This window comes from Zerene cesonia, chromosome 22 (genome assembly GCF_012273895.1).
Source record: "Zerene cesonia ecotype Mississippi chromosome 22, Zerene_cesonia_1.1, whole genome shotgun sequence".
In the NCBI taxonomy this organism is placed as follows: domain Eukaryota; kingdom Metazoa; phylum Arthropoda; class Insecta; order Lepidoptera; family Pieridae; genus Zerene; species Zerene cesonia.
The window spans coordinates 360,416-374,317 of NC_052123.1; the positions used below are offsets into that span (position 1 = coordinate 360,416).

The following is a 13,902-nucleotide window of genomic DNA, read 5'->3' on the forward strand; positions in this document are numbered from 1 at the left end:
GTAATAAATGTTATTTGCAGTTAACAATTTTCTTTTTTCTTTATTACAATATTTATGGCAAGACTAGGTATATACCACTTGTCGGACCAACAACGTTATTTCATTTCATTTTAACTGGATTACGAAGAACATTAGCAAAGAAAAGGTATTTTATCTAGCCCTGTATTTAACTGTATGTAGGAATTGATTGAATTGTTATTGTGTATCCCCAGGGAATGTCGGAGGAAGAGAGACAGGTGATGTTGAGGGAGAGAGCGAGGAAGCTGATCGCGGACGCGCGCGCGGGCATTGTCAGGTGAGATTACGATGTATTTTTTATATTTTCATCTTTTTTAGATATACTGTCATCTGTTAATGAGAAGAATAGAGAGAATGGAAAGGATGGAGATAGAATAAATTGCAATGTAAATTTTTAGGCGGTACTGTGGTCCGCCCCGGGTTTACCCGTGGTACATACATAGTCTTTAGCAATCAGGGTTCACATACCTATCCAACGGTAAAAAATATTTGAAATCGATCCAGCAACTCCTGAGATAAGCAAATATATAGATAGAGATAGAGTAACATTTAATTCTTATCATATTATGTTGTGTAGGAATTTATATGTTAACTAGACGCTTCTCCCGGCTCCGCCCGTATATCAAGATTCCTGTTCTATCCCAAGGGAGCATTTAATCGGGATAAAAAGCATCCTATCACCCAAGTCAGCTCATACCCTGTCTGCATACCGAATTTCATCAAAGTCCGTTCCTTAGTTTCAGCGTGATTGGCGAACAAACATCCAAACAAACAAACTTTCACATTTATAATATTAGTGTGATTAATACGAGCGATGTTACCGTTATCAGTCCCACATCGCCGCTGTCGCCGTCGCGCGTGCGCAACTCCGGCACCGTCGAGATCATCAGCAAGCACTCGGTGATGGAGGAGCTGGCGGCCGGTGAGTGGGCTTCATCACCTTCCGGTGAACTCATCACCAGTCTGCGATAGCGCTGTGGTGATATCGTCACTTGAAATGTTTTCTATTGATAGAATATGAGATCGCCTTTTCAGCATACACATATTATATAGCAGTTTATTGTTAAATGAAAAAAACCGTTTAAAATGAATGAATTTCTGTTAAATTTCGAAACTAATTTTCAATTATAAAGCATTTCAATGCTATAAAATTAACGTTTATAGTAAATTATTTTATAACAGAACCAACAAAATAATTAGTTAGTATCTTCATCAAGCTTTTAAACTTAGTTAAATAATAAATATATCACTACATAGTATTACGCAATATATACTTCCCACGTCTGTCCCTACATATAAACCTTCCTCTTGAATCACTCTTTCTATTAAAATAAACCCCATCAAAATTCGTTGTGTAGTTTTAAAGATCTGAGCACACATACTTACAGTCGCGGGAAGCTACTTTGCTTTATACTATGTAGCGATATACATAAAACTAGCGGTCCGTCCTGGCTTTGCCCGTGATATATATAAAGCCTATAGTCTTCCACAATAAATGTGCTATCTAACAGTGAAAGAATTTTACAAATCGCACCACTAGTTCCTGAGATTACTGCGTTCAAACAAACAAATTCTTTAGCTTTATAATATTAGTATAGGATCTATATCTATACTATAGATAATATTAGTAATTATTCACTGTTGTACGCTTAGCGGGCGGTATGGAGCATTTGGACAGCATCGTGAACCGAGAGTCGGCGCCTTCGAGTCCCGGCTCGAGGAAGAGCAACCCCAGTCCTGATAGATCTGGTAATCCATATATGATACTAGCTGCACGCCCCGGCTCCGCCCGGATAGTCATTTATCTTTATTGTAATAACTAGCTGCACCCAGCAAACGCTGTTCTGCCTTACTCTTATCATTTAGGGGTATAAAAAATAGATGTTGGCCGATTCTCTAGATACATACCGGATAAGCACAAAAAATTTCATCAAAATCGGTCAAGCCGTTTCGGAGGAGTATGGCAACGAAAACTGTGACACGAGAATTTTATATATTAGATATAGACTATATGGTGAACTAATTTGATTGAAATCTGCCAAACAGCGTGACACGTAATTCATAATATATATATCAAGATAAATTTGCTTTGATTAATTAGATGTTTGTAAAAAGTTAGTTTGTTTTCTTGTCTGCCTGCAACGGTGCGTTTTTCTGGTATGATTTTCTTGTCTGGGGATATTGCAGAGACTAGAGAGTGACATAGGCTTCTTTAGAATTCTTTAAAATGAATTTCTTTTGACTACGAGGGTAAAGCCACGGGCGGGAAGCTAATATTTTCTATATAGCTATTTGACTAGTACAGACATAGTGTTATCAAAGCGACCAATTTTCGCAGAATTATCAAAATCCGCCCAAGCATTCTCGATTATTAGCAAGACTGACGGACAGCGATTGATTTATATCTATGTTCTCTCCTCTCCACAGAGAGGGAGGGCACAAAGAGCAGGAGTGTGTCGCCGCAGGATGTGCACAAATCGCCCTTGCACTCGTTCAGTGCTCTCGTCGATAGACTCTCGCCGGACCTCAACGCTGACGAGCCTCAGGTAATTCAGCATCATTGTCATCATCATTATCATCATCATCATCATCATCATCATCATCATCATCATCATCATCATCATCATCATCATCATCATGTCAAGTCATCAGCATAATAGTCATAATTGTTGTCATCAGCATCACGGTCTTCGTCGCCGTCATCAGCTAATGTGTTTTCAAATCGAAACTCGACGTGTTTATTCATGAAACTCGAATGCCCTCAAAAGCGCTTCTGAATGTTCTGCTCGAAAAGCAGTTTCTACAGAGAAGAGCTGACAAGAAAGTCTAGCTCCTTTTTTAAAAGCGCATTTACAATGTAGGCACGCAGGCCTAGTGGCGTAGCTATCATAGGGCCAGGTGGTGCAGTGCACCAGGGCCCCGGAGCTCAGGGGGCCCTCTAACCTCAGCTTTGAAAGAGGGGAGGAAGGCGGAAAGAGGGGAGGAGGGCCCGATTCTTTCCCTATGCATCAGGGCCCTTGTCCCTCTAGCTACGCCACTGCGCAGGCCTCCTATGGAGGCTGAGTTACATAGGCATTAGTTAAAATGAATGACTTTTTTATTATTATTACTAGCAGTTCGTACGTGTTACATATATAGCCTATGTCACTCGGCGAAGATGCAGCTTTTTAATGGTGAAAGAATTTTTAAAATCGGTCCAGTAGTTTTAAGTTTATCCATTAGAAACAAACGTAAAAATACAAATTCTTCCTGTTTATAATACAAGTGTAGATAAATTAAAGGAGTGGCTTTGAATTAAAATAAAAAAAAATTGCATTAATTATTTGGATGATTTTACGTCATAATAGTTATTTTTAACGGGCCCATTAATATAAAGGCCAAGGTTCGTAGTAAAAGACAAAATTAAATGATTGTTACACAACAATCTATGAAATTGTAATATTTCCTCCGACAGCAGAACAAAGAAGGCTACAGCAGTTACATAGCGAGCGAGCTAGAAGCGTTAGAGAGAGAACAGAAGAGTGTGGACGAGAAAGCGGCCGCGTTAGAGAAACAGTTGAGAAGAGTCATGGACAGAGCTGATAATACCGAGGTGAGCGGGGATTTGTCTTGATTTGATAATTTGTTTAATTCAGATAAAATTAATGTTGTGTGAAACTTACCGGTTTTTAATGGAATTTATTTTTTAAGAGACGTTATAAGCAGACTGTCTGAGTTTAAAATATGCCTTGAGTTTCTTATTAATGTTGACTTTTCGAATTCCTATTTTATTTCATCCATAATTTACTTCTAACAAAATTATACAATAAACAGAATAAATAACAAAGTGATTCGAATACACTCAATAATGTATATTAGAAACAAGGATGGACCTAAAACAGATCCTTGTAGCACTTCTGTATTTAATTCTAACAAAATTTAAAATTTTCCAGAAAAAATGGCGAACAGTTCTTTTATCGTGCCATCGACATGCTTATAATCCGGTATATGTTATTGTTGAAGTATGAGACAGTAGGATCGAAATGTAATAAATAGTGTATCTGAAGTTAGTTAATAGATGGTTATTGTTTTTTTTAATGTATCTTTATGTGCTTTTCATATATTATAGTTTTATAATAAGAAAAAAAAATGAAAATTTTACTGTTATTTTATATATATATGTTAAAAAATGTAAGTATCTTTAGTAGTTATTTGAAAAAAAATCGATTGATTCTCTTAACTTTTTGAACACACTTATGGACTATAATATTGTGAATGCGAAAGTATCTAGCTATCTATTACTCTTTGCGGCTAAACACACAGCACAGATTTAGAAGAACCTTTGAACGAATGAAGATAACCATCCAGGTTCAAACATAGGATACTGTTGTGTACCGCAAATAAACCCCTAATTGTTTGGGTCAAAATAAAGGATGAAAGATTTAACCCTTAACTTAGACCCCGGATCAGATCGTGGTAGAAAGTTGCTTTGAGTATATATACTTGACTAGCCGTTGCCCGCAGCTTCGTCCGCGCATTCCTAATAAATTTTCATGCTACAAACGTTCCTCCACTGTTTTAACCCCTTGGGTCCGAATTTATCAAAATCCTTTGTTAACGAATACCTACCTCATAAGATCTATCTGCATGCCAAATCCGTCCAGTGGTTTGGGCTGTGCGCTGATAGATCACTATGCCAGTCATATATTTTGATTATATCTTTCAGGAAGAGGACCGCCTGATGTCCCAGTGGTTCAACCTCGTGAATAAGAAGAATGCTTTGTTGCGGCGGCAAATGCAACTCAATATACTGTAAGTGTCGAACATCTCGTTAGAATTATACAAAAAAAAAGTGAAAGTTTGTAAGGATGTGTGTGTGTGTGTGTGTTTGTTGCATTTTCACGCAAAGACTACTGAACCGATTGAAATGAAATTTGGTACGCTGGACAATTGGAATAACACATAGGCAACTTTTTATCCCGATATTCCTACGGGATACAGACTTACGCGGGTGAAACCGCGGGGCTCAGCTAGAGCTTTATAAATGAGAAATATTTAAAGAATAGAAAATTATGATCACAAGGCGGGATTCGAACCCGCGTCTTCTTGCCAAACCGTAGCAACGGTCAACGTTTTTTATTCTTTAAACTTATTTATCACATAGTGGATTGTGTCCTGAACTCTTATAGGTGGCCTGTGCCCCAGCAGTGGAACATATGTTGATGTTGAGATGATGACGTCTAATGCACTAAACTATATTTAATTATTTGTATGTGTCTTGTACCTGTTTGAAACATTTTTTTTTACTGACAATCCAACTCGAAGGACCAATTGTGAAAGGAAACAAATGTAGAATTTGAATATTTAATATTTATGATCAACTCTGTATCATTTTTTTTTCAAGTGTAATTGGTATGCTATTTAGATATTTTGTAGACCATATTTTTTGTCATACATGGGGTATGTTCTTTGAAAATCCACGAAGTATAAAAATTTGCAGTCCACGCGGACGGAGCCGCGGGCGCAAAGATAGTCTATAATAAACTGATATATGATATGAATATGTTCGCAGTGAACAAGAAGAGGACCTGAGCAGGAGGTGCGAGTTGCTCGCGAGGGAGTTGCGGCTCTCCCTCGGGGTGGAGGAGTGGAGGAAGACACCCGGACAGAAGAGGAGGGAGATACTCTTGTTGCAGGTCACTTTAATATATATATTTATTTATCACTAGTGGTCCGCCCCGTCTCCACCTGTGGTACATTTTTCCTCTCTATGAGAAACTTTCTTAGGGCTTAGTAAAATTATGAAAATAAAATTGCCAATTGATTGAGCCGTTCCCGAGAGTTACGCTTAGCAACATTTGACGATTCATATTTGTTTAAAAACATTATAAATAAAATACATATTTTTAATGGTTTCACAATTGCCATTTCAGGAATTACTGTCCGCCGTGAACGAGAGAGATCGGCTTGTCCAAGAGATGGACGAGCAGGAGAAAGCGTGAGTTTTATATTTGTTATTTGTATTTCTATTTATATATTAAATACTTCACTTATATTGACACTAGCTCTCCGTTCGCGGCTTCTCACGCGCAGTTTGAGGAATAGATAGGCATTTCCGGGGTTTTAATCTCAAGAGAGTGATTATTATTTACCATTGTATTTCGGATGAGAATATTTGTGTCCCCTTTGGGAGAAGTTACTATCTCTGCACCAAATTTCACCGAAATCGGCGCAGTAATTATTGAGATCAGAGCGTTCAAGTGAACAAATATATTCCTCAGCTATATGTCTAAATAAATATATTTTTTGTAAAATATGTCGCATGATAACTATTAAATTTTAAACAGTTATAAATTAAAATTAAAATCGTTACATTAATATAGATATATTTTAGCTATAAATATATATCTTTTAACAGGATAGCAGAAGACGATGAAATCCAACGAAATCTCAGCAACGTCGAGATACAAAGGAAAAATAACTGTATACTGCAATAGATAAGGTCTATATTACTATACGCTTTGCTTTTCATACAAATACAATGATTTATATCCAATTGTAACTTGATATAGCACAGAAAAGATAAACTTTATAAGTCACATATTTTATTTTATCGATATTTATGTTAAAGTTTCATGGATTTAAAATTTGAATTCGCTCATTGACAAATGTTTTGAATAAAACAGTATCTTTTGAATCATACTCGTACTAGCCTGTATTTAGCACACGAGTATTTAAATGTAAAGTGAATAACAAAAAATTGGATTAAAAGTTTTATTTTCACTTTATTGATATGATAATGTGTTCAATCGGTGTTCAATTCAATCAAATATCATAAAATGTATTCCTATTGAACTAAATCGTAACGATTTTCATAAAATCTCTCATTCCCATAGAAGTTGAAAAAAAAAATCGTATAAACTTTCATATAATCAGTTGACTTATACAGTTTTATTTTAATTGCTATAATATATCTATTTGAAATACTATAAGAAACAATTTACGCGACAAACATGAAAAAAAAAAATTATGAATTCTTTCCTAAAATTTCGACAAAATAACGTCTCATTAGAGTTACTATATTTATTTAATTTTAGTCGTTAAATTATTATGTTTCAACATTAACATTTATTTACGCATTCGATTGACGTAATGTATTGTATTAATATTAAATTTACGATTAATTATCATATAATTTATATAACTTATTGTGTTTTTCTAACTAAATAGTTGGTTCTTCGTTAGAAAAACACACGCTAAATAGGAATACGACGGCCTTATAAACAAATACTCATACTTGCTTATAATTATAATAAGTATACATTATGAATATTTTTTATGTTCTGCGTATGCACTCTGTAAGGCTTCTCCTGTCACTAATCGTTAGAAATAAATTACATATAATGATTGGCTTTATGTGTTAGTTAAATTTAGTTATTTTTGTGAAAAAACAAAATTATAGCTTATAATTTACCAAAGATAATGAAATTTAGCATAAGTTACTGCTTTTATTATAAAAAAAAAACTTCCATAAATCATTTTATTTTCGTGTCAATTGAAAATGATTTTTAGATTATTATAATGATGAATGAACATTTTTAATATTGATTTAATTTAATATGAAATTAGGGGGAAAAAAATTGAAAAAAAAAAACCAAAAGCACATAAAATAATGCCCATGTAATATTTGCGAAGGTGTAAAGTACAATATGCCATACTTATGTACAATGCTACGATGGAAGTGGAACGCGACAAAGTGTTTTGTCACTTGCCGCTTTCTACATTTGTGACGTCGTTATTTTTTTTTGGTAATTTTTTTGTGTAAATAGTAATTTAAGTTGTTCATGTTTTGTGGCTATGGTATATCTCTTGCCTGGGAATCGATGGACGGAGCGTTTTTAGAGTTTTTGTCAATGCGTGTCATATTAATAACGATATGCTGAATTGTTTTTGATGTTTTTATTCGGTTGAGTTTTTGAGATTTTCATGTATGTTACGTCAAGTAATATTTATTTAAAATATTAACCAGATTGGTTCAGCAATATCTGACCCACTATAACAAGTTCTCTAGCATGAAGTTTTTTGACATAGCTCGTTTGACACGCATTGTACTGATGCTTCGTTTATAAAGAAAATTGATGTAAGTCTCAAAATAAAGACTTGAAATTTATTTTGGCGGTACTTTATTTGTACTCTTGTGTATTTAAAATAATTAGGTGTTATAAATTAATTGATGTGTCTCAAGTATTTGTTGAATAACCTCGCAAATTGTTTCATTGTGTACATAATAAAACACGTTTTAAACCCGTCAAAATGTGTAATTATATCTTTATTTTGAGACAGCTGTGTAATTTTATACCTCAATAAATTATTTTTTTTTAAATTGATAATAGTTTAATATTATTTTTTATTTACACTTGATGGTTTAGCTTTTAATTAATTTTAAAAATCGAGTACAGACTAATTTTATTTTTAAAGTTAGCTTATTATCCGATTAATTCAATTCGCATTAGGACCGCGGTTTTTTTCATTTCTTTTAATGTTTTTACGTCTAATAATGCTACGTCCACACAGAGCTAAAAAAACACATAATTTTTTGGTGAGGAAACGATGCAGGTAACGTAGCTTCTAACATATAATCTGATATGCTACGTTTTCAGGTAGAAAAAAAAAATCAGTAAATGAATATTCCAAGCTCAGTGTGGAGGGAGCATTAGGTAGTTATTACCTTTTAAGGTGCTATTATATCGATCGGCTGACGGTTCGTGCAATCGTATTCGTAAATATTAAAAGCCAATCCACCCCATCATATATTATAACTAAATAACGTAATAATTTTTTACTCTTTCTGATTCATTGAAAACATTATGGTTGAAGAATTGTAGGTGCGTGCCAATATTGTAATTAAATTTCTTTTTATTTGTATCACATTTGTGATATTTTGTTTGTAATTTATTATTACGTATACACACGTACCTGCAACGCATATGTACGCATCAGAATGATATAATGTTATAATTTTAATAACAGTATCATTGAATTTGTAACATTATCATTCTCTTCGATATATCGAGAGAATATTCTAAAATGCCCTAATTTTTTACTATGATTTAATCTATTTAATACAAATAACAATTTTTATTTAAAACTGCCCACATCGTTACAAGATGTTTTCATCAATTTATAACAACTTTTAATTGGCGCGTATACATCGAGTATACTACTCTAGACAATTAAAAGGGCTTACTTCTAATCTCGTAAGGTTCGACATGATATGTATGGGATTTTTATCCAACATAATCTCGTGTATATATTTACTTCAATAATATTTAAAAATTGTAATCGTCCTATATCGTGATAGTGCGTCCACACAAAGCTAATCAAACGTACAATTTTTCGTTCCGCCATGACTTCGCTTATGTCATTCATAAAGATGCAGCACCTTTAGGTGGAAGATTTTGAAATTGAATCCTGAATACCTAGTGTTTATGTGAACACATTACAAAAAACCAAAAAAAATGTTTTCACTTTATAATGTTTTATCGATATAACAAATATGTATGCAAAATTAATTTGTTGAAAGAAAATCATAAATAATTTCGTTGTTAGCTCTGTGTGTACGCACCATAGGCATAATGTGTATCTTGCGTCTTTGTCACATTCGCAACGTGTGAACGCGACAGCTTCATGCTTTCAAATTGTTTCGTGACTAAATCATATCGTAAGTATATAATTATTTTTATATGGAACGCGATACATAATAGCGACTGTTTATTAATAATGGGTTTTTGTAAGCATGATCTCATAGTGAAATGTTTTATGTATTTAATCGTTTAGTTTGTTAGCGGACGTGGGCGAAACTGATGGGCATATTTTGATGACTTTATTTATTTTTTTTTAATTTTAATTTCAATATTTAGTCTGGTTTTAGTACGTCACTGTAGTTGATTAGCGTTTCATTTTTAGTTAAATATAAGTAAAAATTAGTTATTTTTCTTTAATAAACATTAGTTATTTATCTATTAATATGTCTCTTTTAACCAAGAACTCAAAGAGGTTTTTATAACGACTGATAATATAAAGCTGAAGAATTTGTCTGTTTGCTCGAAAGCGCTAATGACAGCAACTATTGGACCGATTTGATAAATTTGGTCCAGCGATATTTGAGAACGGAAAAATATGAATTTAGTAGGATTTCTATTAAAGACATTAAAAATGTTAAAAGTTTCGTCCATGTTCGTAAAATATAGCTGCACGTAGTAAAAGAGAAATCGCCTTATCCAGTATTGTAGGCCCAATAATGTGAATTATGAACTGTTTTGCTGTGTCCATAGCTTAGAGTAGCGCCTCTGTACCCGCGGTTTATGGTCTATGGTCCGTAATTAAATAAAGTGATATTCTACATTTATGGGTGTTTTATTTATAAGATTTTTTACATCACAACTGAACTGGTAGTTCGCCCGATGGTAAGCGATCATCACTGCCTATAAATATTCGCAGAGGTAGCGCCTGCGAAAGCGCTGCCCGCTTTTAAGGGGTTTTTACCCCTAAGGTAAGGTAATGAAAGAAAGTACGACGAAGGAAGCAATGGGCTGGATGAGGAAAAGGAGTTGGATGGGTCTCTGGCTCCCCCACTCACCAACTCAACATACAAAACAGCAGTATGCAGTGGTGTTATACTTCCCCGCTGCGAGCTGGCCCAATTCGTGCCCAAATCGCGCGCTATTTTACTTTATATCAATATCAAAAGCACTTTGCACTTTATAAATCTAGTAATGGCGACGTGGCCTGGCTGCACTGAAGTGGTGACTACTTGGTTAATTTCATACTTTTTATATTATATTATTACATCTTGTTACATCTAATATCTCGTTATATATAGTAATCCCTCCAAGGGTGCACTATTGTTCTTTACATTGTTGTTTTGACCGACCGACACTAGTCAAGACCTACTTGGGTGTAATCTTATAAGCTAACACTTAATTATTGTTATTTCTACGTGTGATTTTGAGCAAAAAAGAGTATTTTAGATCCAATTATTTTTATAGTTTATCACTAAATAGGGCATAATAAAAAAGCAAGTGTAAAATTGTATTTATTTCGCTGTACAAGCATTCGTCAGTATACATTAATCGAGTAAATAATTAAATAATAACATTGAAATTAATTAATAACGTTAACAATCTTTAAAAGGTTTTACAATAAAATCATAATTTAAACATTTAAACTTCAATTTGTTTTTTTAATGTCTTTAAATTAAATAAATTCTCACTTCAGACAAATTAAAATAACCTAAAAACAAATATTAACAAAATTTTCCCCCCAAATTTTTAGCGGAACATTCTTTATTCAAAAATTCTTTTTAAACGCTTATTCTTGAGACAATGGAAGCATAATTTCATTCTAATGCAATGCTTGAAAATAGGTACAAAATTGCTTGTTAATTAGAAGTTTAATTAATTGGTCATTTACAAAATTCTTTACAAGTAGCTCTACTCTACATCTAATTATGTATAAGTATTGATATTTAATTTATTTACTTTTTGAATATAATTTTTATAATAAACCTAATGTTTTAATTTTGGGGCCGAAATTTTTTATCAAGAAGTAATCGAATGTATATTATTTACCATCCTTAGCAATTAATTGATAAAGTATTAACGTTATTTTATAAAATTCTTTAGTACCCCGTAATGAATGAACGAATGTATGAAAGCGTAAAAATATTACTTATATTTTCTGACCAGCAGATTTTTTGTGAATTTTAAATTGTATCAATCGATTCAAAACTTATTCCTAAGCATATTTTGTAAAATACTGTACATAGAGATTCGTGTAAGTTTTTTTTATTAATTAGTACGTTCTAATACGTATATTCGATATATTTTTGTCATTTATACAAGTTTATTTTCAAGAACTCTCTTGAAATACTTAGCTAAATAATTCTCGTATTGGTTTTAAGTTGATTAAATTCGAGATACATGAGGAAGTATTAGGAAGTAATATGTATATTCATACTTAAGTTATGATACCACACTTAGCCACCTAGACATCGTATAAGTAGTCACTTAAAAACTTTTAAATTATATCCCTGGTTACTCAAACGTTACGTTACGTTTTTAAGCCAATTTTTAGTTACGATAAGCTATAATAATACTTTTAGTTAAATAATGTTAAAAGATGCTACAATATCGTAGCAGTAGGCATTTACTTACATACACATTAAACATATTGTTGTTTAATTTTTATATATACTATTACATAGCGCTGGAAAATTGTAAATCCATGAATTTTACTCATTATCAAAGTATGAGTCAATACAATTGGTCGTTCACATCAATCGAGAAAATTGCTAAAAGCTCATTGGTACATGTCGATGTAACTTTATTTTAATAATTAGTTGTTTATTTGTTAACATGATAAGGTTAGGTCTATAAGTACCCATAAATATATTGCACATTCTAACAGCATCCATATCATTCTACACATTTCCTATTAAATCAATCTCTAGTAATTTACAGTCGTCCAATGAAAAAGGCGATTCAAGAAAAATCACAAAATTGTTTGATCGGTGACGACAAAGTCATATCAAAACCGGTATAGGATATTCTAAGCTCGTGTGTGGTTGTTGGCGGTGACAGGTGGTGCGGCTTCCGCTTCCGCAGCCGCCTCTTCTGCTTTCAGCTTCTTGTATTTACCTGGTAAGAGTAGAAAGACAAATGTGTATGATTTTGATAAATTCACGTAACGATATTACCCAATTATATATAGGTATATTACTATAAATTATAAATGTTTGCTTCGTTAATTATGAAAATTCTATTTTCAAAATATTTTATTTTAATATTTACCAACATCTATCTTTCTTTTACAATATATTTCTTTCCTATATACTCACGTGCTATCTTGACCATGATGACCCCCCACCAGATGGACCAGCCCCACCCCACGAGACAGAACAGCACCGTGAACAGCTGACTGCACGCAACCACCAGGTTTATTACGAACGAACCTGTTGAATTTATGTTTGGGATAATACCTATGTTATGAAATGGAATAATTTGTATCTGCCACCCTCGGCTTTGCCCACGTGGTCAAAGAAAATGAAGTTGTCCTGTAAATTTTTAATATAACGCCATCTATTGAAATTAATAAAATTTATATAATTGTGATGTAATAAAATTCTGAACTGCCTTCAAATTGCTAAAACTAGACCAAATTTAAACGGGTCACATGATTCAAAATAAGAAAAGAATTGTATACGTCGGCTGATCCAGTAATGAGTTATGAGGTTACAAACACAAAAATCAATCAGTGAAATTGGTAAACTCTTCCTTTTTAAGAAAATAATCAATATTGCATACGGTATCGACCTATAGGCGCAACCATGGTTTTATATAAAACCCTTGATATGCAATTTAATATATAATAATTAGTGTAAGCTGCATTAAATATAATCCCCCCCCCAGTGACCTCCTCCCACAACTCACCAATTCTATGTTTGGCTCCGTCGTGCACTCCGAACCGCGGGATCCCGAAGCACAGGCAGAACATTCCGCTGATAAGTGTACCTGAGAAAAGAGCGTGTAGCGTAATAATTAATTTTCTACAAAAATAGTCGCTGAGGGGGAGTTATTGAGTAATAAAACAAAGAAAAAAAACTACATTTTGGAAGCGCCTTCGTTATTGGGGTTCCTGAACAGTGTAGAAATTATATCCAACTAATCCTACTTCCTACTAATATAAAAAAACTGCTGAACCGATTGCAATGAAATTTGGTACGTAGATAGCTGGATAACTGGAATAACAAATAGGCAACTTTTTATCCCGATATTCCTACGGGATACGGACTTACGCGGGTGAAACCACGGGGTGCAGCTAGTCTTGCATATATGAAGAAGTAAA

The 13,902-nt window shown here is 33.5% G+C and overlaps 2 protein-coding genes across 2 annotated transcripts in view; one reads left to right on the top strand and one right to left on the bottom strand.

The window, feature by feature from the left end:
- LOC119836018 (EH domain-binding protein 1-like protein 1) overlaps nt 1-6,941 on the top strand; it is a 23,688-nt gene extending 16,747 nt beyond the window's left edge. The window contains exons 18-26 of the mRNA XM_038361183.1: nt 213-295; nt 849-940; nt 1,672-1,767; nt 2,446-2,564; nt 3,476-3,610; nt 4,724-4,809; nt 5,570-5,693; nt 5,931-5,995; nt 6,416-6,941. Coding sequence (XP_038217111.1) covers nt 213-295; nt 849-940; nt 1,672-1,767; nt 2,446-2,564; nt 3,476-3,610; nt 4,724-4,809; nt 5,570-5,693; nt 5,931-5,995; nt 6,416-6,494 — 879 coding nt within the window. The 3' untranslated portion in view covers nt 6,495-6,941. The remainder of the gene's footprint in view (nt 1-212; nt 296-848; nt 941-1,671; nt 1,768-2,445; nt 2,565-3,475; nt 3,611-4,723; nt 4,810-5,569; nt 5,694-5,930; nt 5,996-6,415) is intronic.
- Nucleotides 6,942-12,149: 5,208 nt separating this feature from the next.
- LOC119836054 (protein stum) overlaps nt 12,150-13,902 on the bottom strand; it is a 45,256-nt gene continuing 43,503 nt past the window's right edge. Inside the window, exons 9-11 of the mRNA XM_038361265.1 lie at nt 13,488-13,568; nt 12,896-13,009; nt 12,150-12,695 (exon numbers count right to left, since the gene is read on the bottom strand). Coding sequence (XP_038217193.1) covers nt 12,607-12,695; nt 12,896-13,009; nt 13,488-13,568 — 284 coding nt within the window. The 3' untranslated portion in view covers nt 12,150-12,606. The remainder of the gene's footprint in view (nt 12,696-12,895; nt 13,010-13,487; nt 13,569-13,902) is intronic.